Source organism: Mustelus asterias, chromosome 4 (assembly GCF_964213995.1).
Source record: "Mustelus asterias chromosome 4, sMusAst1.hap1.1, whole genome shotgun sequence".
Taxonomy (NCBI): domain Eukaryota; kingdom Metazoa; phylum Chordata; class Chondrichthyes; order Carcharhiniformes; family Triakidae; genus Mustelus; species Mustelus asterias.
Window position 1 is genome coordinate 108,297,937 of NC_135804.1, and position 27,484 is coordinate 108,325,420.

At 40.6% G+C, this 27,484-nt stretch overlaps 1 protein-coding gene across 1 annotated transcript in view; it reads left to right on the plus strand.

The window, feature by feature from the left end:
• The window catches only part of klf5l (Kruppel like factor 5 like), a 64,204-nt gene extending 37,799 nt beyond the window's left edge, over positions 1-26,405 (plus strand). The window contains exon 5 of the mRNA XM_078211554.1: positions 23,176-26,405. Coding sequence (XP_078067680.1) covers positions 23,176-23,354 — 179 coding nt within the window. The 3' untranslated portion in view covers positions 23,355-26,405. The remainder of the gene's footprint in view (positions 1-23,175) is intronic.
• Positions 26,406-27,484: the final 1,079 nt, after the last annotated feature.

Here is a 27,484-nt window from a genome sequence, read left to right on the forward strand (position 1 = left end):
ATTATTCCTGGAATCAGCTTTTATGACAAGAAAAATATACATTTCCTGCTTCAGAAGTGAAAAGCTAGGAGGCCACAATCAAAAAAACTGATGGGGTAACATGTGCACAGAAACAATAAACAGATAGACACACCCGCACACCCAGGAGTCATGAGTGGCACGATATAACAGCTAATCTTGGTCACATAATGAATAGAAACATCAAGATATTGGAAAAACAATCATTTGATAAGTGGAACACTCAACTTGTGTGTAAAATGGGCAATAACATAATGGCTACAGAATATAAACCACACCCAGGGCGGCACAGTTTAGCACTGCTGCTCACAGCGCCAGGGACCCGGGTTCAATTCCCGGCTTGGGTCACTGTCTGTGTGGAGTCTGCACGTTCTCCCCGTGTCTGTGTGGGTTTCCTCTGGGTGCTCCAGTTTCCTCCCATAGTCCAAAAGACGTGCTGGTTAGGTGCATTGGCCATGCTAAATTCTCCCTCAGTGTCCCCAAACAGGCGCCGGAGTGTGGCGATTAGTGGATTTTCACAGTATTCCTTCTCATTGAAGTCAATGAAAATATACAAGCTCCATTAGCACCTGACTCACAATCTACAAAGGAAATATATGTATTGCACACAAACATAGGACAAGAGAAATCAGAATGTTTGGAGAAGACGACATGGTGGCACAGTGGTTAGCACTGCCGTCTCACAGCGCCAGGGGCCTAGGTTCAATTCCAAACTTGGGTGACTGTCTGTGTGGAGTTTGCACTTTCTCCCCATGTCTGCATGGGTTTCCTCCAGGTGTTCCGGTTTCCTCCCACAGTCCAAAGATGCGCAAGCTAGATGGATTAGCAATGGGAAATGTGTGGGGTTACAGGGAAAGGGCTGGATAAGATATTCTGTCAGAAAAGACCATTCGGCCCAATGCATCTGCACTGCAGGGACTCTATGATTACATGAATGTCTTCGATTGAATTGTTAACCTATCTTCGCTCTTTTCAATGTTCATAAAACTTCTGATTTCAATTTAAATTGACATTGAAGAAATGTTGCTGTAAGGGTGAAAACAGGTACTAAGCAGATGCTGTGTTAATAAGATATACCTGTTTGAAAATCTGATGTGAGTCTACAATTTTGGGTGTTATTGATGATTAACCATGATTTGAACAGACCTGGAGACACTAAAGCAGATTCCTGCCAGTTCAGCATGTGAGCACTGTTTGGAAGTAAATTTTGTGTAGTGGTGTGTAGCCTCCAGACACCTATCTCCACTGAAGGTGCGAAATGCATTGGCTGACACACAACTAAATATTTCAAGATGGTCTCGATAACAGAGAGAAGCATATGCTCTTAGACATGGCAATGGAGGTCCAAAGGGAGAAGGGATGACCTGTATTTGCAAAAGCAGTGGTGAAAGGAGCTCCCATACTCTCCTGTAGCAGCTGCTGATGTTCTGTCTGGCTTCCTCTCCTATTCTGCTACCAAACAGAGGTCCGCTAGCAAAATAATCATGATCAGGCCTTGATCCTTCCTCCTGGTGACTCCAGCAACAATTAAACAGTGAAAGTTAAACACTGCTTTAAGTAATGCTTCAAATCCTCGGCAAGAACTTGTTTACTTCTGTTCAATGGTGGCTGTTAGGACAGTGTTATTTGAAGTGGTAGTCACCAAAATGGCATGCAACCTTTTTAATGAGCACTCGCTGGCAATTTAATTGTCAATCTGAGCCTTAGTGATCCTTCAGGCAACTCTTCCTGGAGCACACTTCAGCTTCTTTATCAAGGTGGTGTCTTACACTGAAGGCAGATTAAACCAGCATTGCAGCTCAAGACCCGATCTTGGTCACCTCAAAAGCTCTTTAGAGATATGGGATAAATCTCTGCCTATGTGTAGACACATGGGGCAATTTCAATTTCTGAGCCCCCTGACAACCTCAAATTGCTGTTAACATTCTCCAGGTCCCCACAAGATTGCCCGCACTCCTCCCTCCAGCTCCAAACTCAGCTTATTCAGTGTCCAACTTTTGGTCCTCCACAAGCAGCAAGCTGCAGTGGGTTATTTGCTTGGTGCCCTCCCTGCTCGCTTGAGGCATGTTAATGAAGCCAAGCTTCAAAATAACTCCAATCTCGTGCCCCTTACCTATATTACTGATTTAGTCTCAAATATAGAGGACATGATAAAGAAAGTGACAGATGATGCAAAAATTGGCCATGTGGATGACAGGAAGGGGGTAATGCATTTTGAAAGTGCAAAAAGGCAAGGAGTACAGATCAAATGAGAGAATATTCAGTAGTGTTAAGGAACAAAGGGACCTTGGAGTATAATAGACCTTTAAATGTAGCGAGAGGTCAGTAGGTGTTTTAAAAGACAATTGGCATGCTTTCCTTCATCAGCCGAGGCACAGAGTAGGAAGCTTGTGTATAAAAAACAAGTTAGAATACGTTGGAGTATGATGCATAGTTTTGGTCACCAGGAAAAATGTGGAAGGTGCCAAGGAGATTTAGGACGTTGTGGCCAGGAGTGGAAAATTTTAGCAATGAGGAAAGATAGGATAGATTGAAATCGATTCTCTTGAAAGAGAGGAGGCTAAGTGGTGACTTAATTGGAGTGTATAAAATTATGAGGGGCCTAAATAAATGGGGTGATCTACTTGGATCTCACTGCCAGAAAGCATGAGGCATAAATTCAAATTACATTGGAAAAGTACATGTACATGCACTTGAAGAGCCATCTCCTATTTTCACAATAACTTCATTGCAGCGTTAATGTAAGCCTATTTTGGGCACTAATAAATAAAGTTTAAACTATAGAATGAGTGACCATGTGCAGAAAAGTTGGATTGGGTTGGGTAGCCTTCAGTCAACTGGCACAGACATTATGGGCTCCATAAAAACTTCCTGTGTCATAGATTTTCTACGGTATATATGTAGAGTGAGATGCTTCTGGTAGTATTATTGTTTCACATGTTGCCATATTTCCAGCAATGAATAACGACAGTTATGGGTTCTCTAATTACAAGAGTCACTGTAGTGCTATAGAGCCAAAGGTGCAGTGTGCAATAATGGTTCGATGCACATGCAGATGCTAAAGAATAAATGTGTTACATGCATTAGATTGAAAATATCACTTTAAGCCAAAACATGTTTGGCACATTAAAAACTTTTTATGACCCATATTCATTTCAGATATAACATCCAATGTAAATGTAATAGAACCAGTGGATTGCAACACTTTGGAACTTAGCCTCCATGGATTTCTGGCTAACATTATTGGCTCATAGCCAAAACGTTTAAGTTGCAAACTTAATTTTTTATGAACTATACATGCACAAGCTTGAAAAGAAATCCCCAGTGCCTTCTGTGCTCTGAATTCTGCTTCACAATATATCCAGGTTGAATTCAGCACAAAGGAATGGTATAGTCACATTTAACTTAATTGCCATCCACCTGTCATTTTTGTGTTAACTCAAGGGAAAATAAAATTGTGGTATTAATGGCATTCTGGAGGCACAAATATTAATGTTGCTTTTAAATAGTGATTCTATTTACTGGCTATAGAACCAATAATTGTACTGGCAATGATCAAATTCCAAATATTTTCTTCTACAACTTTGTCTGGAGGGACTACAGTCAGTGTCATCTAGTGACAAGTTATAGTCAACATCTAAATGGAGCTATCAAAAGATACAAGAAGATCTAATTAACCCAGGAAATTCCCAGATGAATGGAGGCTGGTAATGGTTTTGTAAGCACCTAATGAAGCTTTCATGAAACCTCTTGAAACCAGTGAACAGCTCTTAATCACATTCATACAACATGACTCAAGAGACAATAGCTAGATCCCTTTCTTTCTTGCAATACTTTTCCCCTTAGACTTGGTTTAACCCAAAAGAAATAACATAAGCAAGAATGCAGAGTTCAAACAGGTTCTGCTGCAGTTGCAAAATTGTTTAGCTTTACAGTTAACAGATGCTACAATGCCCACATAGTGTTATTTGCATAAAGGCTTATCATTCTGTTGATTTTTGTTTCATGTCTACTTGATTTGTGAGATACAGAATGAGGGTTGCCATCCAACTGTTCCGAGCCAATGAATCTTCATTGAACTCAGATGAAAAGTTAGATTCTCAACTTCAAAAAAAGATACAAAATTAGATTACTGTAATTTGGCAGTTTTCTGGTAAAGAATGGAGGGCTGGAGGGAAAGAACAGGAAGAATAAGAGAAGTACAGGTGGGGCCAATTACACAATCCATACAGAACATATATATCTCCTGCAAGACAATTGCAAGGCTGAATTGACAGGTCCTTTGGACACTTTCCTCCTACTTAATACTGAAGTTAAATGAGAAGTGACTGTAGTGGTGCATGTTAATAGCATCAAAAGTGGATTCAAAAGGTAGGAAGTGTTTTGAGAAGGAACAGCTTAAAACTTTTCAAAAAACAATTTCTTGTTTTTGTTTTCTGCTGATGAACCAATACAAGTTTCAGAAAATACAGGTTATAAAAAAGGAATATCTAACTTCTATTGCTATTTGCTAAACACATAGAAAAGAATTATAGGAACTCTATTCCTTAGCATATTTGGCGTTTTGCATAGTGAATAATTGCAACATAGTCAGTAATAAACATGATTTCATCAATGTCATTTCACCATTAAAACAGTTGCACCATTATTTCAACAATTTACACTGTTTTACACTTCCCACCTGCAAGCTAATGACTGGAATCTTCTGTCCTTGCCTGTGCAGAGTTTGATGCTGGGAGGGGATATTTAATCATGTTGCAGGGTGGTGAGTGAGAACCCCACCACCTTCCTGCCCTAATGCTAATTGAGGCATTTGAGTGGTCAATTAATGCCCACTTAAGGGCCTCATCCTGCCACCCTGCCAACTTAGCAGCAGACTTGGATTGTGGAAAGTATGATAAGTAAACCCTCTGCTTGGCTATTTTCCGTCGCCTTGATCCTTGATCTCTGGTCCCAGAGAGTAGCTTGCTATTTGTCTATCAACTGCCTGAATAGCACAATATGTGATTGGCATTCCAAGGAAGAGGCAATGCAAGGCTCTCACCAGCATTCTATATGGCAGCTGAGATCTCCATTGCCTCCATAAGACTCCAGCTGATGTCTCAGAATTACTTTGCTTGTCCTCTGTTTTCAAGGCAAAAGGAAAACAAATTTGGACGGCATGGTAGGACAAAGGTATAGTCAAAGAGAAAGGTTCTCAATGCAAAGGCAGTGGACTTTAGACAGGAGTGTAGTATCTGAATAAGCAGTTATTATTGTTGAGCAGAGGGAGTGCAGGACGTTGGGTATCCCATTGTTAGAGGAATGGCATATGTGTACAACAACTTTCATTTAAAAAGGGCCTTTAATGTAGTAAGCAGGGATGGATGGTTGGATGGGATTACTAAATTAGTGTCAATCCCCCTGGGCTAGGGTGTGCTGATGAAATTTCAAAAGGACAGGGGCAATAGGAACATTGGACTTCAAGTAAGCAAGGATGCAGACTGTACGGAGCTGTAACATATAAAAGGTTGTGGCTGTTCAGGCAAGTATTAGAAAAGTTAATAGTTGTTGTGAAAAAAATCATGAAGTAGAGTTGAGACAACACTGTTGAAAAGATGACAGCAGAGATTTCAAGATGCTAGATGGAAGTGGTGAGATATGGAGGAAGCCAAGCTGCCTAATTTGACTTCATTATAGCTGCATTTTCAAGTGAATTACCAAATGCAATTTAGTCTTGACCTGCCCGGCATTCATCATTTCTGTATCTATTGCAAAGCTTAATCTCATTCTCACCTCTATGTCACTGCCCCCATGGAGCCCATTACTTTTGCTCACTCTGTTCATTCTCCCTGTTCTGGCTCTTATCACCACTTCCTTCAGTTCAAGGGACACAGATTTGAATGTGTATGGAGGACAATTTGTTTACCCTTAAATTGTCAGATCTGGTTGCGCCACATAAGGCACTATAGCAGATCCTGTTCTCCTGTCAAAAATACTTACTATACCTGGATTATCCAGGATTACAACAATAACCCCAGGATTCTCTTCCCCGTAACAAACCATCTTCTTAATTCAATTTCTGTCCCCTCTACCACCACTCCAAGAATGAGTATGAGGAGTTCATAAACTTCTTTGGGACTCCTTAAAACCTACTGCTTGGAACAAGCTTTTAGTCATCTGCTGTGATATCTACTAATGTGGCTCAGTGTAATCACTTATTTGATAATCATGGAATCCCTACAGTGCAGAAGGAGGCCATTCGGCCCATCAAGCCTGCACCGACAGCAATCCCACCCAGGCCCTATCCCCGTAACCCCACATTTTACCCCACTAATCCCCCTGACACTAAGGGGCAATTTAGCATGGCCAATCAACCTAACCAGCACATCTTTGGACTGTGGGAGGAAACCGGAGAACCCAGAGGAAACCTACACAGACACGAGGAGAACATGCAAACTCAACACAGACTATCACTTGAGGCCGGAATTGAACACGGGTCCCTGGTGCTGTGAGGCAGCAGTGCCAACCACTGTGCCACCCTTGATGCTCTTGTGAAGTGGCTTGGGATGTTTTACAATTGTGAAGGCCACTATATAAATGTTGGTTATTTTGAATGAGGGTGGCACAGTGGTTAGCACTGCTGCCGCACAGCGCCAGGGACCCAGGTTTGATTCCCGGCTTGGGTCACTGACTGTGCGGAGTCTGCACATTCTCCCCGTGTCCACGTGAGTTTCCTCCGGGTGCTCCAGTTTCCTCCCACAATCTGAAAGACGTACTGGTTAGGTGCATTGGTCATGCTAAATTCTCCCTCAGTGTACCCGAACAGGTGCCAGAGTATGGCGATTAAGGGATTTTCACAGTAACTTTATTGCAGTGTTAATGTAAGCCTGCTTGTGACACTAATAAATAAACTAAAACTAAGCAAGTTGTTGTTTAGAATTTTGGCAACAATTAGAAATGCAGGTTAGAATTGGAACGTGGGAAGACCTGCAATCTCACCACTATGCCAAACTGGCTTATTGAAGTCCATGATGTAGTGCACAGAGCATATTAAAGTAACAATAGCTGTGCACTGCAGCAAAATTTATAAAAGAAAAATAATATTCACATTTGAGAGAAGAAATAGATTTCAAAGAACCAAAGCCATGTTTTGCTTCTATGTTTATAATTAATCCAGTGAATAATAAAAATGAAACTCACTTGATCTTTTGCAGTTGATAAAATATATTGCTGCCAGAAGAGTCAGGTTGAAGGTTCAATCCAGACCAATGATCTTTCATGGTGAATTTACACAGCGGGAATAGAGACCATCCAGAATTTTCATTGTTTGAACAAAAGCCTACAGTTGTGTGAGAAGCATGGTTATTGGTTTGTATACAGCATTATATAAGCATTAAACTGATCAATTTTCACAATTTTTACAACCTTTTTGGATCCGGGACAGGAGTTGTAAACTAAACAGTACTCTTTGTACTCACGACAAAGATGATAATTATGGATGGTCCCTAACACAGTGTGGCTTTGTTCTATCCTTCTGTTAAGAATATGGTGAGTTTGAACTGGTTAATCCAAAACAAGTCTGGATTAGTTTCATATTCATGGTTGTGTTTTTTTTCACATTTTACCCAGACTACACCAGGCTGTGTCCTTATGGAACCATTCTGTAGATGGCATACATGAAAACACCTGGGAGCCTGAATGAAATGAGCAGCTGTGTTTTAATAACTTAGACAAAACACTCGAGACCATGTGCTGCTATAACAAAATATAACTGAACATTTTGTTTTCAAATCTTTTAAATGATTTAACATAAAACTATACTTTAGGATATTAATTCAAAGTATGCTCCACATACTCCAGTGTAAAGCATGCATCATCTTATCATAGAATCCCTACAGTGCAAAAGGAGGCCATTCGGCCAACTGAGTCTGCACCGACTTTCCAAATGAGCATCCCACCCAGGCCCACCACCCTTCACCCTATCCCCGTAACCCATGCATATACCATGGCTGATCCACCTAACCTACACATCTTTGGACACTAAGGGCCCGATTTTATCAAACGGGCGCGAAAACTTGGCAAAGTTGGGCGTGAGGCCATTAACGCGATCCGCATGCATTTAAATTGAATTAATCGGCTGCCCGCCCAACTTTACCAGCATTTCCCCCTTTACCATCACGTTCGGGTGTCCAGATTCGGCGCCAAACAGACATGTTCGGCAAAGGTCTGTTGCGGGTGCTCCAGCTTCTGAAGAGGTAAGTTCAGAGCTTCAACGTCTCTCTGACTCAGATCGGTGGGGGAGGAGGGAGGCCCAATCGTTGTCTGGTGGTGGGGGGCGGGGGAGGGGGGGTGGGCAGAGGGAGACTAGATCATTCTCTGATGGGGGGGGAGGCCCTATCATTCTCTGGGGGGGGGTGGGGGAGGCCTGATCATTCTCTGGTGGGAGGGAGGCCCGATGGATCTCTGGTGCAGGGGGGGGCTGGGCAGGGGGATCTGCTGCCACTCTGTGGGGGGAAGGGGGCAGGGGGTCGCGACTGGTCTGGGTAGCGGGGGGGGGTGGGTGGATAATGGGGACAGTTATGTTGTGGAGGTGGGGCGATATCTGTGGGGGCCATCACTCCTGCTTTTCGCTTCCGAGCCGCTTTATCCACTTTTTGTGGCCCGGGAGCGATGTGACAGGGGCGCATTTTTCAATTTTTTTTCTCACTGTGCATGCACAGTTCAAAGCTCCAATCAGACCAGCAGCGTTTTGGGTGCAATAAGCCCCGCCCACAGCGCAATTCAGACTCGCAATTCTTTTTCCAGGCTGAGTGCGTATGGGGGCGCCTGAGAGCAGATTTCCAAGTCTGATCTGAATTGCACCCAGATTCAGCACTTAGAATCAAAATGATAAAATCGGGCCCTAAGGGACAATTTATAATCTATCTCAATATGAATGAGCAACGTATGTCCTCCAGGAGTGACTACAAAAAAATCCTAAATATTTAATATTTCCAGACATTTTCAGAGTTTCTCATGCTTAGAAAATTGAGGAACATGCACCTCTTCCTACGTGGCAAAATACCAAGTTAAACGTTCCATTTCTTCCTCTCCCATGCAGCCAAAGTTCTTGAATGATTCAGGCCAGGCAGAACAGCCAGGCTGGCAATTGCAGACCCACTAATCTTACTTTAAATCCATGTAAAATAATGGAACTCTTTATCAAAAATAAACTCGAGGATCATTAATAAGGCACTGATTTAGCTAACAATACTCAGAATGGTTTCAGAAGGTAAAGATCTTGCCTGACCATCTTCATCAACAAATTTGGTAAGATGACAACTAAAATGGACTATAGCCGACCCTATGACTTGGTGTACCTAGACTTCCAGAAGACCTTTGATTAAGTGAAAGGCTATCAATGAAACGTAAATCTGCAGGAATTCAGGACAAACCCTCAGAGGAATAAGAAGCTGGCAGAAGGGTAGGAAGCAACAAGTATTCATTATATCAATTGTATAAGAGTTGGCAGATGAAGGGATAGTGGCTCAATAGGATATCTTGGGGCTCATTACTGGGATCATTATTGCTTTAATTTATATTAATAACCAAGATACTAAACTGAAAAGTGCAGAGGAAATGAGAGGAGGGAGTTCAGAAATACAATAAATACAAATTCAGACAAAATATAAAAGTGGGCAGATCAATGAGGAATGGAATTTATTGCAGATAAATATAAAATGTTATACATAGGAAAGAACAAAAGGATGACATGCATATTCCATGCAAGGTATTGATATTGTTGAGGATTAAGTTGAAGAAAACCTAGAGTCTTCGTAGATTCAACGCCAAATCTGTCTGACTACTGCAGGACAGCAATCAACAAAGCTAATAGGATGTTGATCTAGGTAACAGTGGCATTGTATCATCCACTGGTTACATGCATTTCGATTACTGCATCCAGTTCTGGTCACCAGCAGCAAAGAGGCACAAGATTGAGTGAACCCATATATCCAGGACTATGTTTATAAGAACAAAGGAAGTGTCTGAGTGATTGGCTGGAATTTTACCACCCTGCCCACCATGGGAATCGGAGCAGGCGAGGGGCGGAACATGGAAAGATCCATTGATCTTGGGCGGGATTTTATGGTTTTGGGACGAGTGAGGCCGTAAAATCCCACCCATTATCTGGATTAGAAAAAATTAACCCAGAGCATTACTGTGTTTTAAATTAAGTTGTGGGAGTAGTACAACGGTACACATATGAAGATACAAGCATACAGATTAGGAACAGGTGTAGGTCACTTGGCCCCTCAAGGCTGCTCCACCATTCAATAAGATGATGGCTGATCTCATTTTAATTGCAACTTCACATTCCTGCCTAACCCTAATAAATTTTCACCCCCTTGTTTTATTAAGATCCTATCTACATCTACTTTAAAGATATTCAAAGACTCTACCTCAACTACTTTTGAGGAAGACAATTCCAAATTGCCACAACCCTCAGAGGAATATATTTTCCTCATCTCTTCTTAAATCAGTGATCCATTATTTTTAAACACTGGTTCAACTTAGTAAAAGGTAATTTTGGGGCTGATGTCAAGAAATTCTTCTTCACATAAATAGACTTCAACATTTGGAATAGACTTCTAGATAGAGCTTTGGAAGCAAAAATCTTTGAATCATTTAGGAAAATATTGGAGGCCACAGTGATGAGGGCCAGGGTGGTGGTGGTTGGCGGTGGGGTGCGGGGGTGCACATAGTTCTCTGGGTGGATTAATTCAGTTGGGCTGAATGGCTGTCATTGTCTGTAAATGTGATCTTGTGAAGTTTTGCAAGCAGTACCATGAGTTTTAAATTCCCCAGAGAGATCAGGAAACTTGTAAAATAATTTTCCTTTTTCACGTCCACCTCCTGTAGGTTGCCTCCAGGAAAGAATTGAGCCAATTCAATAACAATGCTGTAGCAACAAGAGCATTTCATTTCTAATTTACCACAGTGAAACCTGGCCTTCCAGCCCCTATAATTAAACAATCACATCTCCTAAGCAGGGATTTAGAGCCAGTAAGTTCTCAATGAATTTAATAAAAGCTCCACCTTCTGCGAATGCAGCAAAGTCACTGGTTACAAGTGAAAAGGAGAGCCTAGAATTTCTATAGTACAGAGGCTCCAAACATTGGCATTAAGCCATGAATCCAGCAAACTAAGTTCTGTTTAAATATACATTTATCTGCCCTTATTAAATTTTTGTCATAATTTTGGAAAAGGCTTTTTCCAGCACTTTTATCCATTGATTAATAAGTCGTAAATCAAACCGAGTTTATTTAATTAAAAACTGAAACTGTGGCCTGCATTTTCACCATGATCAAGTTCCTCTCTGTCATTGCAAAATGGTGCAAGGGCCAGAAAAGCAGAAGTCACGGCACCTACTATTTTAGTCAGGGTAGAAATGAGACTGGATCGTGTGGCACAGAGGCAGCTGTCCATATGAATCCTAATTTTTTTGATCCAAGTGTGCGAAATACAGCATACAGAGTTTAAACCTGGGAGGAGCCAGTCTGAACTTTGTGGAGTCATTTGGAGAGATCAGTATCCCTTTGGATATGAACAAAGAACAATACAGCACAGGAACAGGCCCTTCGGCCCTCCAAGCCCGCGCCGCTCCCTGGTCCCAACTAGACCATTCTTTTGTATCCCTCCATTCCCACTCCATTCATGTGGCTATCTAGATAAGTCTTAAACGTCCCCAGTGTGTCTGCCTCCACCACCTTGCCCGGCAGCACATTCCAGGCCCCCACCACCCTCTATGTAAAATACGTCCTTCTGATATCCGTGTTAAACCTCTCCCCCCCCCACCTTGAACCTATGACCCCTCGTGAACATCACCACCGACCTGGGAAAAAGCTTCCCACCGTTCACCCTATCTATGCCTTTCATAATTTTATACACCTCTATTAGGTCACCCCTCATCCTCCGTCTTTCCAGTGAGAACAACCCCAGTTTACCCAATCTCTCCTCATAACTAAGCCCTTCCATACCAGGCAACATCCTGGTAAACCTCCTCTGCACTCTCTCTAAAGCCTCCACGTCCTTCTGGTAGTGTGGCGACCAGAACTGGGCGCAGTATTCCAAATGCGGCCGAACCAACGTTCTATACAACTGCAACATCAGACCCCAACTTTTATACTCTATGCCCCGTCCTATAAAGGCAAGCATGCCATATGCCTTATTCACTACCTTCTCCACCTGTGACGTCACCTTCAAGGATCTGTGGACTTGCACACCCAGGTCCCTCTGCGTATCTACACCCTTTATGGTTCTGCCATTTATCGTATAGCTCCCCCCTACGTTAGTTCTACCAAAATGCATCACTTCGCATTTATCTGGATTGAACTCCATCTGCCATTTCTTTGCCCAAATTTCCAGCCTATCCATATCCTTCTGTAGCCTCTGACAATGTTCCTCACTATCTGCAAGTCCAGCCATTTTTGTGTTGTCCGCAAACTTACTGACCACCCCAGTTACACCTTCTTCCAGATATGGCGCCAGGACACCTTTGAGGGAAGTCAGATACCCCTGGGGGGAGATCAGGTACCCCTGGGGAGAGGTCAAGTGCCTCTAGGGATAGGTCATGTGCCCCTTGGGATCATTAAACAAATATATGAATGTGCATAAACTCATTAACTGTCAAAAGCAACTGTTAAAGCTGTCAAAATGAACTTGCAAAAGCAATTGTCAAGCTGTCAAGGCATTTAAACTTATGCCCTTTAAATCTTTGAAAAATTGTCTTGAGAGTTTAAAAAGAAAACATTGCTTATTATTTAACTCTATCTGTTGACATAATCCTGAGAGCTACCATTACTGGATTAGTGCTACCATTCCTGAATTTGCGCTGTATGGCTGACTTCACAACATTTCCTTATCACAGCAGGGTGCCTGTCATTTCACAGTTTGATTTTCAGATACAAGTGGTTTTAGATTATTTGAAGTGGAACGGTGAATTCCAATGCTTCCAATGTTTTTATAACGGAGTATGCATTTGAATTAAATGTTTGTTCTTCTAAGAGATTATGTAGTTGAAGGAATGTAAATGTAGTAAATGGGTTTTTCATGAATAAGTTTTTTTTCATGTAAGAATACTTAGAACATTATGTTAATTGATCTCAGCATGATTCCTATGATCTGCCCATGATGGATTCTGTGTGAGTTGGCATGGTAGGGGTAAGGAACAAGCGTAATGGGTGAGATGCACAGTTGGCACGAACTCTGAAGGACCATGGATGTGGGTAAAGGGGCATGTGGTAACATATAGGGTATGTAGGGCCATGGTGAATGGGCTGACGGGCGTAGGTTGAGATGGAGGGTCATGAGAGATGGACAGAGAGACTTAGGTTATCATGGAGGATATCAGAGGCCATGGGGATGGACAGAGGAACACAGAATCAAAGAACTGTTACAATACCAAATGAGGCCATTCAGCCTATAATGTCCGCATCGAATCAACGTATGAGAGGCTTGGAAGGGGACTTTCAGGTGCATGTATTCCCATGTTTCTGCCACCCTTATTCATTTTGGGTGGCACAGTGGTTCACACTGCAGCCTCACAGCACCAGGGAGCCAGGTTCAGTTCTGGCCTCAGGTCACTGTCTGTGGAGTTTGCACATTCTGCCCGTGTCTGCGTGTGTTTCCTCCGGGTGCTCCGGTTTCCTCTCACAGTCCAGAGATGTGCAGGTTAGGTTGATTGGCCATGCTTAACTGCCCCTTAGTGTCAAGGGGATCAGTAGGGTAAATGCATGAGGTTACACGGATAGGGCATGGGTTGGATTGTTGTCAGTGCAGGCTCGATGGACCAAATGGCCTCCTTCTGCGCTGTAGGGATTCCATGGTCTTTCATTTTATAGTCATTAGATCAAACTTGATTAGGGAAAGATTTTCACTATGAAGTAAAGGGTATCAGAAGCATACATGATATCAGAGAACATGACACAGGAGAAGTAAAAGAGATGTGGAAGGAGGAGAAGCTCCAACTTCATGTAAAGATCCAATGTGTGAATAGTTACTGTAAATTAGGAATAATTGTTTTGTGAAACTACAGATTCAAGCAGCATACGTTGGAAGAAAAGACAATCCCCAAAACCTTCATCTAGACACCTATCACATTTCAAATATTCATCAGCTCAGATAAACGCAGACCATATTTTAGATACAGTTTTATTTGGCTGAAATGATTGCTTGGCTGCCTGCAAGTAGGTGGAGTCTTTTAAGAATGACTCGAGCAAAGGCCTTTTCCACAATGCTGAAACATTTTGGGAATCCTAGCAGAACACACTCACCAATGTAGCACTCTTGTCAAAGGCAAAGTTCCCAAGTTTGTTAGCATTCATCAAACAGGCAGCTACGTTGGCTTGGGCACATCCACAGGATGGAAGATGATCGCATACACAAGGACTTTTTGTATGGTGAGGTAGCCAAAGCCAGAAGACTACCACAATGTCTGAAGCTCTGCTTCAAGGATGCTTGCAAGTGTGACATGAAGGCCTAAACATTGATTATTGCACCTGGGAGACACCAGTTGACAACAGAGGAGAATGGTGACACCAGTTGTGAGCTGGTGTCCACCACCACAACAGCCAGTGGCTCGGCAACAGATGCCAACACTGAAAACAACCCACAACTTCACTTGGTGGCTTTGTGTGCGGCACTTGTGATAGAACGTGTCCCTCAAGGCTTGGCCTCTTCAACTTTCTTGATTAATAAGGGTATATGGGGTAATGGGGAAAAGGCAGGAGAATGGGGATGTGAGAAATATCAGCCATGATTGAATGGTGGAGCAGACTCAATGGCTGAGTGGCCTAATTCTGCTCCTATGTCTTATGGGTCTTATGGTCTTAACTATCAGCAAAGGTGCACCATACGAACTAAATTTGATTCCCCGTGTGTCCATCAAATGTCGGCTAAGACTGCTTGCCTCCTGTTCTGTCAGTGGCAAGCAGATAAATCAGATAGCAGGAACTCTGACAAGATTACAGAATAGTTAATTATTTGATAGAATAGAAGCAGCTTCACATAACTTGTTGCACCTCGTACGCCTCACTTCATCAGTGGTAATGCCATGAGGTAAATGAAGTAGCGCTAATGCTTTTGAAGATGGCTCACCCTACACAAAATAGTTGTTTGTGTAGGCAATGCTTAAAGTCCCTGCTCTACCAGTGGTAAATGGAAATTCTGCCTTTGGCAAAGGTGGATACCGTTTTCTCTTGACACACGATGTGGAGCACTGAGCCCAGCCATACAGACAAAAATGTGATATTCACAACAATTGAGTAAGCTCTAAGAGGCAGAAAGTGAAAGTCATGCACTGTGACTTTCAATTAATTGCGCAGTTCACTTAACAAATAAGGGGTGGACTCCACAGCACCAACAGCCGAGGGCATTCAGAAACCACCTGTTCTTCGTGTGGTTCTCTGTTAGTGTACATAGAATAAAATGCTATTTAGAACTTGCACTTTGTAAGAAGCTGTTGTAAAGATTGGGGGCTGCTTGATACATGGCTAAGTGATCAGATACATGCATTGCTGAAATGAAAATGTTAATATTCACCTGCGTTTAAAAATTGAGGACTGCTTTGAAGTGTCCCTATCTAGCACTTATATTATTCTGAAAAGCTGTGCAAATTGATTGTGAGCCGAACAAACACAGAGAAACAAGTTTAATTTTCCCCCATTCAGTTCCTACTTATCTAACTCTGTTTGCTTTTTTCACTGATAAAGTTGAAGTGTTGGGCAATGGTGACCCCACACAATCCAGTGTGCAGCACATGTGTCTTGTGAAAAGCTTATCTCTGATGGCTTAATAGCTGCCTTAGTCATACTTTGATAGCATGTTGCTCAATTATTAAAGCCTAATTTGACTTCAACAACAAATTCTGATATAGAGAAAAAACTGAAGTGTAATTTGAATAGTAGCTCACGTCAACCTCCACTGGACATCACTCGCTGGCTGATCTGTTGCTGGGAATTGATTCAATACCTACCAACATATTGTTGTACAATAAAAAAATTAAAAGGGCCCTTGAACTACGAAACAAAATTGGAGGCTACATTGATTACAAGAAGAATTAAACTATTATTTTTAGTGTAAGAATGTTTTGAAATCACACTTCTGATGAGCAATTATCATGTTAAACCTCCTTGGCTATGCAGATGAATGATAAAGATCACATGGCTTCACTCAGATAAATAACATGTTCTTCTGGTTTCCTGTTCAAAACATTGCACCCTCAGCCAGCATGACCAAAAACAGATCAGTCCGTGGCTGTTTATGGAAGATTGTTTTGACTAGATTAATATAATAACTGCACAAGTCATTTGTTTAATGTGAAATACTTTGAAATTTTCAATCTGATTGGGTGTTACATAAATGCAAGTATGTTGTCCCTTCATTTTTATAATTTGATATTTGTCCAATAATTTTTCTTTTGTTGAGTCCAGTGTGAAATGTTGTGCGGTTTCATACATATACAGTATTCAAACGAAAAAAGCCAAATGTTTGTGTGTTCACACGTTCTGTTAAAAAAAAATGTGTCACACATTCGAGAAGATGAGTTAATAAGCAACACAGCAGATATTAGGGCTGAGCATTAAATGATCCAACAGTGTGAAAGTATTCCATTTGGTTCATTCTGAGAATGACCTTGAGCTATTCACATACTTGCAAATCAAACTGATATTTAAAAATATATGCCATGCACATATCAGCCAGTTTCATGTTAACAAAGTATGTTTTCAAAGTCTCAGAGCTTTATTTCTTTGCCATATTGAATTTGACCAAACTCAAGACATGCTAAGTTATTGAGAGAATTCTGCTCTGGGTCTTTTTTGATGCACTGTGTAACTATGAAGCAGACAAACCATGGAGCAAGGATCTTATTTTGCCTACTTAAGGGATTCAAGGTTTAGGATTTCTTCACAGAATGTTGTTCATTACTTAGCTCCTTCTAGCAGTTGCCTAGAACACAGGAAGACACTGTTCTCATCGGTTTATTTTTAATTAGTGTTTTGAACGATTTTTTTCCCGTTTTGGGGGGTTCAAGATTAGATTCAAGATCCACACAGCCATTTCAGGCTGGAAAAGTAGACAAATAGATGGGAGACTTTTCTGAGAATAGTTCTATTAACTGTCATGGTGGCCTGCTGTACCCCCTCCTCCACCCCTTCTTACCCTGGTGGTGAATTTGGGGCCTTACTTGTGTCTGTGCTGTAATCTATTTATTCAGTGAGCCATTGAAGTAGCTGAAAATATCATTTGGTTTCAAGTCGGTTACTCCGAGCGTCCCAATTGCCACGCTCTTGACTTTCACCCAAGAACTTGGACTCTAACCTGCAGTTACTAATATCAAACAGAATGTTTACTTTTACTTGAAACTCCATGGTATTTATTGAAAAATAACAATCATTTAATAAATGAGATAATCAAAGGGGCATTTCTTTTAAATTAGCCAACAAAAAGCAAATATTTGAGGTCCCAGTACCTCTGAATTTCCTTCCCTCAGCTTTATTATTCCTACTATCAGAAAACATGTGCTAATATTTGGACCACACCTTAGTGCAAAAAGCAATCCAGTCTTGTATATTCTCCTATTTACAAAGTATTTGTTGACTTGGCCAGAACTTATTCCAAAGGAACTCATTATCTGACCCCGATGTGTTGGCTCCTCTAACCAGGAGGCAGAGACCAGAAAAATGTTCTTGCCATTGTTCTGTTGTCAGGAATTTCGACCTCTCAGTGCTAAGTAGGAAGCACAAACAAATGTGATGAATGGGTAAAAATCTAATTATTTGAAGGGCGATCAATAGCTTTTCCAGCCTAAAAATGCAAGGGTGTATACGTGTGGCTTTTTTGAGAGACCATTGTGCAACAAAGTGGCAGTGTATGAGGTAATGAGAAAGGGTCACTCATTTTAAAACTCAAAGAATACTGATTGATGTTACCTCCTTTTCTTTCTCTACTACCTTTTTAAATATTTTGTTTAAACAATGAGTTTCAATGCTATTCTCAGGAGTTTTGATTTGAAGGCAGTGTCAGAATGGTCCTCAAGAGTTCGTATTATTAGTGATTAGGGGTGTTGCACAGATTTGCATTGTCCAACAGCTAGGGTGTGTACACACACTGATGCGGCTGATGGCACTTTCCCTCTCTCCTTTTCATATGTTAGTATAACAATATTTCAAGTAATAATGCAGCTCCCCCATTCTACCATTAACACAGACATTTATTTGCTAAAAGAATGAGCACATAAACATAAGTGCTTGACGTGCTTGTGATTTGATGTAAAAGAAAGCCACAAATCCAAACCTTTGCAGTTATTTCTACAGCATGTTGGTTTCATCAACTGTATATTTCTTCTTTTCTGCCCATTAAAACCATTGATTTCTTATTGGCTACATTTGTCGAAACTTGGATAGCCAGGTGGTGAAGGATAGAACATTTTGGGAACAGTGGTGATGGTATTACAAAATATAGATTAGTCATGGAAAAGAAAAATAAGAAATCAAAACTAAAATATATTTAATTGGAAGAGGATGAATTTTAGTGAAGTGAAAATGGATCTGTCCCGGGTAAGTTTCAAAGTATTTTATAACACCATTATCACTGTTGCCAAACTGTTCCTCTACTGACACCCGGTCTAGTTGATCCATCTCATTCCCCAGAATTAGATCCAGTATTGCTCCCTTCCTCTTTTTCCAGGTAAATTGGAATAAAAGATTGGAAGACAAAATATAATGGAACAATGGGCTGTCTTTAAAGAGGAGATCGTTCAGATACAGTCAAATATATTCCTACAAGGGGAAAATGGTATAAACCAGAGATCACAAGATGACAAAACAGAGAGTAAAATGAGGCAGCAAAAGAGGGTGTTTGGCAGATGTCAGGTTGATGAAGGGAAATGAAAGGCAAATAGTGTATGAGAAAACACTGGCAGGTAACATTAAAAAGTAGTCGATTGCATATAAATAGTAAAATGATAGTAAAGGCAGGATGGGGCTGAATAGGGAACAAAAAGGGGATTTATGCATAAAGGCAGAGGGCGTGGTTGAGATACTAAGCGAGTACTTTGCATCTGCCTTTACTAAGGAAGAAACTCTGCCAGTGTCATAGTGAAAGAGGAGTTTGTTGAAACACTGGATGGGCTAAAACATCGATTTAAAAAAAGGAGATATTAGATTGACTGATATACTTGAGATTGATAGTTACCAAGCTCAGTTGGGATGCATCTGAGGATATTGAAGGAAGTAATAATGGAAATTTCAGAGGCACTGACCTTCTAATTATCCTTAGATACAGCTTGGTGCCAAAAGAATTACAAATGTTGCATCCTTCTTTAAAAAAGAATGTAAGGATAAACCCAACAACTTTAGACCAGGGAGTTTAACTTTGATAGTGGGAAAGCTTTTAGAAACAATTATAATAATTAAGAAAAGCTTTAATTTTTAAAGACAAATCATGCTTAACTAACTTGATTGAGTTTTTTGATGAGGTAGCAGAGAGGGTTGATGAGGATAATGTGGTTGAAGTGGTATATATGGACTTCAAAATTGTATGATAAAGGCCATGTTATTACTTGTCAGAAAAATTGGCACAGTGGTTAGCATTGCTGCCTCAAAGCCCCATGGACCTGGGTGCGATTCCAAGCTTGGGTCACTGTCTGTGTGGACTCTGCACATTCCCCCCATGTCTGCGAGCGTTTCTTCCGGGTGCTCTGGTTTCCTCCCACAGTCTGAAAGACGTGCTGGTTAGGTGCATTGGCCATGCTAAATCCTCCCTCCGTGTACCCGAACAGGCGCCAGAGTGTGATGAAGGGGATTTTCACAGTAACTTCATTGCAGTGTTAATGTCAGCCTACTTGTGACACTAATAAATAAATTTTTTTTAAACTTGGATGCACAGTTGGCTGAATGTGAAGAAACAAAATAATGCTGAACGGTTGTGTTTTGAACTGGAGAATTGTATACAGTGGGGTCTGAGGTTGGTACCAGGGCCACAGCTTTTCTTGATCTGTCTTAATGACCTAAGCATGGATATACAAGGCACAATTTCAAAATTTCCAGATGACATTGAAGTTGAGAGTATATTGAACCGTGAGAAGGATACTGATAGACGTCAAGAAATCATGGTGAGGCTGGTGGAATGTGTGGACATGGAAGATTAAATTTAATGCAGAGAAATGTATAGTAAAATATTTTGTGGAAAGAATGAGGGAAGTTAATTTAAAATGAAGAGCATAATTATAAAATAGTGCAGGAGCAAAAAGACCTGTGGGCTTTGTACACAAATCCTTGAACTTAGCCAGGTTGGTTAAGCAAGTGGTTAACAAGGCAAATGGCACGATATCTTAGAGTACAAAAGCAAGAAAGTAATATGAACTTAGATAAAACATTGACTCAACCTCAACTGGCGAAATGTGTCCAATTAGCTGGACACTGCACTTTGGGGAGGATGTGAATGAAACCTTTATAGAGGCTGCAGAAAAGATTTATGAGGCTGGTTCCAGGAATGATGGAATTCAGTTATATGGATAGATTGGAAAAGCTGACCTTTTTGTCCTTAAGAGAAAAAAAGGGTCAGAGGAGATTTGACAAGGTGCTCAGAATTATGAGGAATCAGAAAGAAACTGCTTCCATTGCAGAATGGTTGAGAACCAGAGGACATTTAATTACGATGATTAACAAAAGGATCAACAGTGGCATGAGGAAAGACATTTTTACACAGTAAATGGTTAGGATATGCTCTGATTGCGAGTGTGATGGAACTAGATTTAATCGTGGCATTCTAAAGAGAATTGGATCGGCACCTAAACAGAGGAAGTTTGCAGGGCTCTTGGAAAAGAACAGAGGAGTGGGACTAGCTGAATTGCTGTTGCAGAGAGTTAGCATGGACACAGTGGGCAAACAGCCTCCTTCTGTGCTGTAACCATTCTATGATTCTAAGATTTTGCTGTAGTTCTAGTGCCCTAGGAAGTTATTTAAAGTTAAGCCAGTACCTTTAACTTTTCAAAATGTTGTCCTTTCCACAATTATCCTGTTTTGTGAGCATTAATTCGAAAGACATTCAGCGCTTTTCACAATCTGAGGTGACTCAAACTACTTCATAGACAATGAAGGACTTCTGATTTTCTAATCCCTGTTGTATTGTGGGAAACACAATATCCAATTTGTACACAACCAGATCCCACAAATGGCAATGAAATGAAACCAGAATTTGTTTTAATGGTGTTGATTGAGAGATATATATTAGCCAAGACACCAGGGGAAATTCCTCCGCACTTCTTTAAAACAGTGCCATGAGACCTTTTACATTCCTCTGAGAGGATAAACATAGCCACGGTTTAATGTCAAAACTGAAAGATGACACCTCCAACAATGCAGCAGTGGAGTGTCGGCCTAGATTTAATGTTGAGACCAGAACCTACAACCTTCTGTCTTAGGCAAGAGTGCAATAGCTGACACCTAATGACACTTAGTGAAATATGTCTCCATAGGCACCTAAATAGACTGAGATTCAAACTAAAGACTTTCTAGTCTGTTTGGCAGAGTGCTTTTACCCAGTAGGTCACTGATAAATCTGATCTCTTTCTTTCTAGTCTGATGATTTTCTGTTTCGCCCCCATAGGACAGTAGGTGAACTAAATTACGCAGCTATCACTTAATTTGTTAATCCAATTCCATCTCCTGTTCCAATGTAGAATACAACAGTGTATACATTACAGTCTTATCAGTACATGGAATCTCAAAAGCCCTATTATTTTCATCCACACAATTATATGCACTTTGTTATAATTTTCCTGTCAGGAAGCATACCTGGCAACACTGAGCAAGCATTGTTGTATGATTAGAAATGTAAACTAGTTCTGGACATACATAGTTTCATACACTCTCATCCAACGTCAGTAGGCTGGCATTAGGCCATGGCACACTGGTGAAATTTGATTGTGTTTAAACCTGCATGAATTATGCCCGTCAACTCAAGCAGTGGAATAGTGAAACTATTTTGTATATAGAACAAACGAAACTTGAATGCAAATCCTTCCGCCAAGTTACATCCAAAATATATTTTAAGTAGCCCCAGTGGCTTTGAAGAAATGTATCTGTGCCTTGCGAACCATAGATGCCACTTTCATGGGACGGGATTTTCCAGTCCTGCCTTTCCCCAGGTCAACAAATCTTTCATTGGGTCCAGGCCAGGCGCAAGCTGGCTATAAATGATACCATCTACTTCAAGGACACTGCAGCACCTGTGTAACAAAAGACTGGAACATCCATTGATAGTAATGGTGAGCTGGTCATTGACAGCACGTCCATGTGGCGTGTTACAATTCTGATCTTTGATGAATGGTATTGGCCATTTGATGAAATTATAAAACCTAGGCTTCTATTTCAAGGCACGTCTTCTAAAATTAAAAAAATGTTTTCATTATATAAATATAGGGTCAATTTTAACTCCCTCTGCTCAGTGCAGATGAGATAGTAGCACATGAAAAATTACAGAGATATCTGACTGCTCATTCCTACCCGTTGCAATTTTCTTGAGGGCTTCTTCATGGGTTGGCTAGACAACCATCTCTTTTAGACAGGAGCCTAAATTCTAATATAGTAATCAAGGTCCTAAGACGATAGGGCCTTGAGACAATTTGTAGAGCCATGCATGTTGGCCCATTGACATGAAGCAGTGAGTAGCTTAGCTAGTGACCATTAAAGGCAAGCAAAAAAATAAAACATCTGGAGCAAGCAGAAGCATAAACAACACTCTTAGTTCATCATTATGGGCAGAATTTAAGGTCTCGCTCAACCCGAGACCGGAAAATCCCGGCCAAGGTCAACAGACCTTCCCATTGTCCGCCGCTCGCCTGCTCCAATTTTTGAGGCAGGCAGGGTGGTAGAATTCCAGCTCATATCTTGAAATTAGACCTAGCCCTCAAAGCAGTTTGGATCAATTAGCAAAGTCTTCTGGCAGATTGTCAGCTTTTGTCTATATTTAGATAATTGGATATAGCTGGGTTGAGTGTAAATATCATGGAAATTCACTTAGCAATCTTTAAGATCCAGGTGTATGGTTCTTTTCTCGGATTTATAAGTATATTAAAGTACCCTTGGCCTGCAAAGGAGCCACTTTATTCACATCCATTTATTTTAATTACAGGTGAGAAGCCATACAAATGCACATGGGATGCTTGTGACTGGCGTTTTGCCCGTTCCGATGAACTCACAAGACACTACAGAAAGCACACAGGAGCAAAACCCTTCAAGTGTATTGCCTGCGGTCGCTGCTTTTCACGTTCAGATCATTTGGCTCTCCACATGAAGAGACACCAGAACTAAGCCAATACCTGTTGCCCAGACAACGAATGTGACTGATTTTTAAAGTGTACAGATGAACAAAGTACTGCCATTATACACACACACACAACACACACAAATAAACAGGAGATAAATAACTTCATATTTTTGAGAGGATATATCGTTGGGAGAAAAACAGTTGGTTAACTGGAAACCAATTACGCAAAACATTTAATTCTCAAAAAAAATTTGTATTATTTATTTTTTTATTTCCTGGAAAATGGTCTGTTATCCTGTGCCTGAAATATTGTTGAAGAAACCATTCCAATGTTAAGGAAATAAATTACTGATCAGCAATAAATTGATATTCCTTCACTGCATAATAATCTTGGAATTTAATTAGCCAACTGCCATGTTTAAATGGTCATATAATTAAGGGACAAGACAGCACCTAGTGCTACATTATACCTTAGAAATGATTAAAAGCTTAACAAACAATTAACCCATTATTCCTCTCCATATTGATTAACATGTTAACGTGTTCATTTTAATTAGCACCTAGTGACAAAGGAGTTTACTATGCACACATTAAGGTGTTTGATCAACCATTGTGCTCTCCCTCTAAAATGAGGCTTGATTGATGGGAGCACAGTTTGGAGAATCAGTACTATAGAATTGTAGCCATATCTGTGGCCTGCAATTTCATTACTAGGAGCACAGGAATTCTGAATTTATCCTTATGGGTTAATTAACTTGATGTGTATGCATTAAACATACTTGCTGTAACATCATTCATAGTCATTTCTTAGTTTATGTTGAAAAAACAATGTTTTATGGCTGCATGGGAAGATGGATAGAATCAACTACCATTATTAAACTCAAAAGAGAGGCATTGCATCTTCATCTGTAAGCACTAATAATACCTAACATGTTAAAACCTACAACAACTGCAGCACAAGCTGATTTAGGAATGTTTCTCATTCCAACTGCACATTCAGTCAAAACATTTGAACAGCTGTATATATCAGCCAAGCATTATAGTACATCCTAAAGCTCTTAATTCCATACTTTCTTTTGTAAGAGACCAAAGTAAATATTGTTCTCCTACAATGATCAACGATTGAGCAATTATGCTGAAGATTGTGAAAAATGTCTTAATTTGCAAGTAATTTACCCAAAAGTAAAGCTAACTGAATATTACCTCTATTTTGTGCCAAGAACTCCTGTTTAAAATATACTGTTACTCTTTTTATTATCTCGGTGTACATGAATTGCTAAATATTGATTGCATCGACGAGAGGCATTTGAATGTAGACAATTTGCCTTAATTACTAGTTTCAGGTACTGAACATTGTGAGGAAGAATTATTTTAGAAAGTGTTGGATATAATGCATGGTGGAAAAAGTGCTACAACCACTCATGATCATTGTCTATTAAAATTATTGTTATTGGTGAACACCAGCATCAAGTAGCCAACCGTTGACTGCTGGCTATTCTTCAGGTTATCAATTTCGAATAATTTTAATGGCCTGTTTCAGCATTTAAAAAAAATAAATGTCCCCACTATGTTTGTACCCCAATTCAGCTAGTTTCCATTAACACTGGTGTCTGTGAAGTTTTACCAAGAGACTGAACTGACCATCATCCTGACTTAGGAAAAAATAGTAACCAACGAAGTTAAATGTGTGTCCCTCATACAATCTCAGCATTACTTAAAACAATTTTAATGAATATTCTTGCATATATCACTGATATTCTTTTGAACATTTATCCTTGTCTGTCTCCGCACTTCACTTAGATGTTGTTTTTGTAAAATTAATGGAAGGAATCACAAATTGGTATTATCTGTACATGCAAACAATTTGAAAAAACACTGAATGGCAACAGATCGGTAATTTGAAAAATGAATAATGCGCTCCTATCACAGTGCGTGAAAGGATACACACTTGATGATAAGTATAAGCATATGAACATACTGCAGTCATCAAAGTTTATCTGAAAGTGCAAAGAGTTGAACTGAGACTTCCCAGGATCTAAGTTAATCAGATTCCATTTGGGGGCACTTGGCAGCTATAATGCTGAAGCATTTAGGAACTTACCAACACACATCTCGGGGTTTGACATGGTAAGTGCAGACAGACCAGTTTTAAACTGCTTCCCCACCCCCAGCGCCACCTCTCCACAAGGTGGCCCATAATTTGGGGCAAAACCCTTTTACACTGAAAGTTCACCCCAGCCTTTTACATGGGAATAGGTGTAGACTATTCATCCCAGCCGACCATTCAATTGGATCACAACTGATCTAAAAGTATCTCAACTCCATATACCCACATTCGTTTCACATTTCCTGCTAAATTCTCATGGAGGTTGTAGATGTTTGAAATGAATAGAAAGAAAATCAGTCCCAACCAACAATGACCTTCGCAAATCTACTGGAGAGAATTTTACCAATTTGAATGATTCACCATGGGGAGAGACTGATTCAGTAAAGAAGGCAAGTCAAGCAGTGAACAACATTGACAACAGTAATTGTTGGTCCACATGTTGGGTTTTCCTCACTGTCAGTCAAGGAGGTAGTATAGTCTAACACTGTGAAGGACAAAAATGGGATGAAAATCCCCTAAACCACTTGAAAAATTGCAAAAGTTGAATTCTGGGGACATGTGATCAGCTAAGTAAATCCATGTTAATTCAGATGTTACACAAGGAGCATGCAGCACAATCAACTTTGATGGAAGATTCAGTGTGGGATTGTGTATTATTGGATGGAAGGTTTACACTAAACTTTTGGCTCGTAACGTTTTTAATTGTACGTTAGTTTTCTATCAAGCTCCCTAAGAAACATTGGTATGTAAATATTGGGATATCTAGTAATGTATATAATTTTTATATGTTGTTAAAGTAATGTTTATATTCAGAACAAAGGGGAAGAAAATGGTGGTAGTTTTGCTTTGGTTTGTTTTAAATGTATCACTTATTTTTATAATGTAGTGTTTCACAAATTTGAAGAAGAAAATCAAAAATATGAATGTTTTAAAACAAAAATCTTCCAATATACAGTGATTTCAGATTTTGTTAAAAGCTGTACTGTATAATAAGAGAAAATGAACAAAATAAAAAAAGCTGTTTATAGATGAAACATTATTCGATTCATTTTCTTGGCCTTCTAATTTATTCCAATGCTTTATCAGTTAATAAAACTAAGAGGCGAGTGGCCTGTAGCACAGAGCTTCAGGACCACAAAATATGGCTTCACAGCACTGGTAGCTTTGGTTCGATGGGACCAGTTTAGGAGAAAAGTGGCATTCACATGCTCCCGACCATTTGTAGTGTGCATCTTGCCAATATTGAAGGAGTTCAGTGTGGGCATGCACTGGAACTATATGGTGTGGGCAGATCTTGATGTCAGTCAGTGTGTACTGCTGACTTGAATCATATGACCTACCATTTTTCACATAGGAACATAGGAGAAGGAGTAGGCCATTTGGCCCTTCGAGCCTGCTCCACCATTCAATAAGAACATGGGTGATCTGGTGCCCTGCATCTGTGGAAAGCAGGAGATGCCTGCAAATCCCACAGCTCTGGCAGCCTGACTTGGCTCATCCATGATGGACTGCACATAATTCTGTGCTTTGTTGGAAATGGCCTAATGTATTAATGAGTGGGCAATTGTGTAATTCTGCAAAAATCCCAAGTGGAACCCTGAAATGATTCATTAGCAAAACAGTTGAATGTAGGAGTTACCTTCAGTGCAGGCCAGCATTGGTTGGATTCCCAACCATGCGGAGTCATATCTGCCATATTCCCTGTGAGGCTATTATGATCCACCACGCCCCTTGACAAAGAGAGACATCTGGGGCACTGCTTCTCGCTCAGCTCCATATATGAAGGGCATATTCTATAGACCCTTGGTCATGCCAAATGCCCCTGTGGAAGCAGTCCCTCCCCATCAGCATCTGGGTCTTCTTGACCCCCTGCTAGTTCTTGTTCCTCAGGTCAATGTTCTTCCCTAAGCTGTGCCATGTGGCAACAGGCCCAACTTCTTCTCACTCACATCAAACTCATCAAGAAGGCAACATTGCCTGCAGCCTGCGTTCTGCGCTTCTACTTACATCTGTGGACCTTATCCTGGAATGCGTTCCCTCCGTGACCATGCCAGGAAGCCAGTGTGA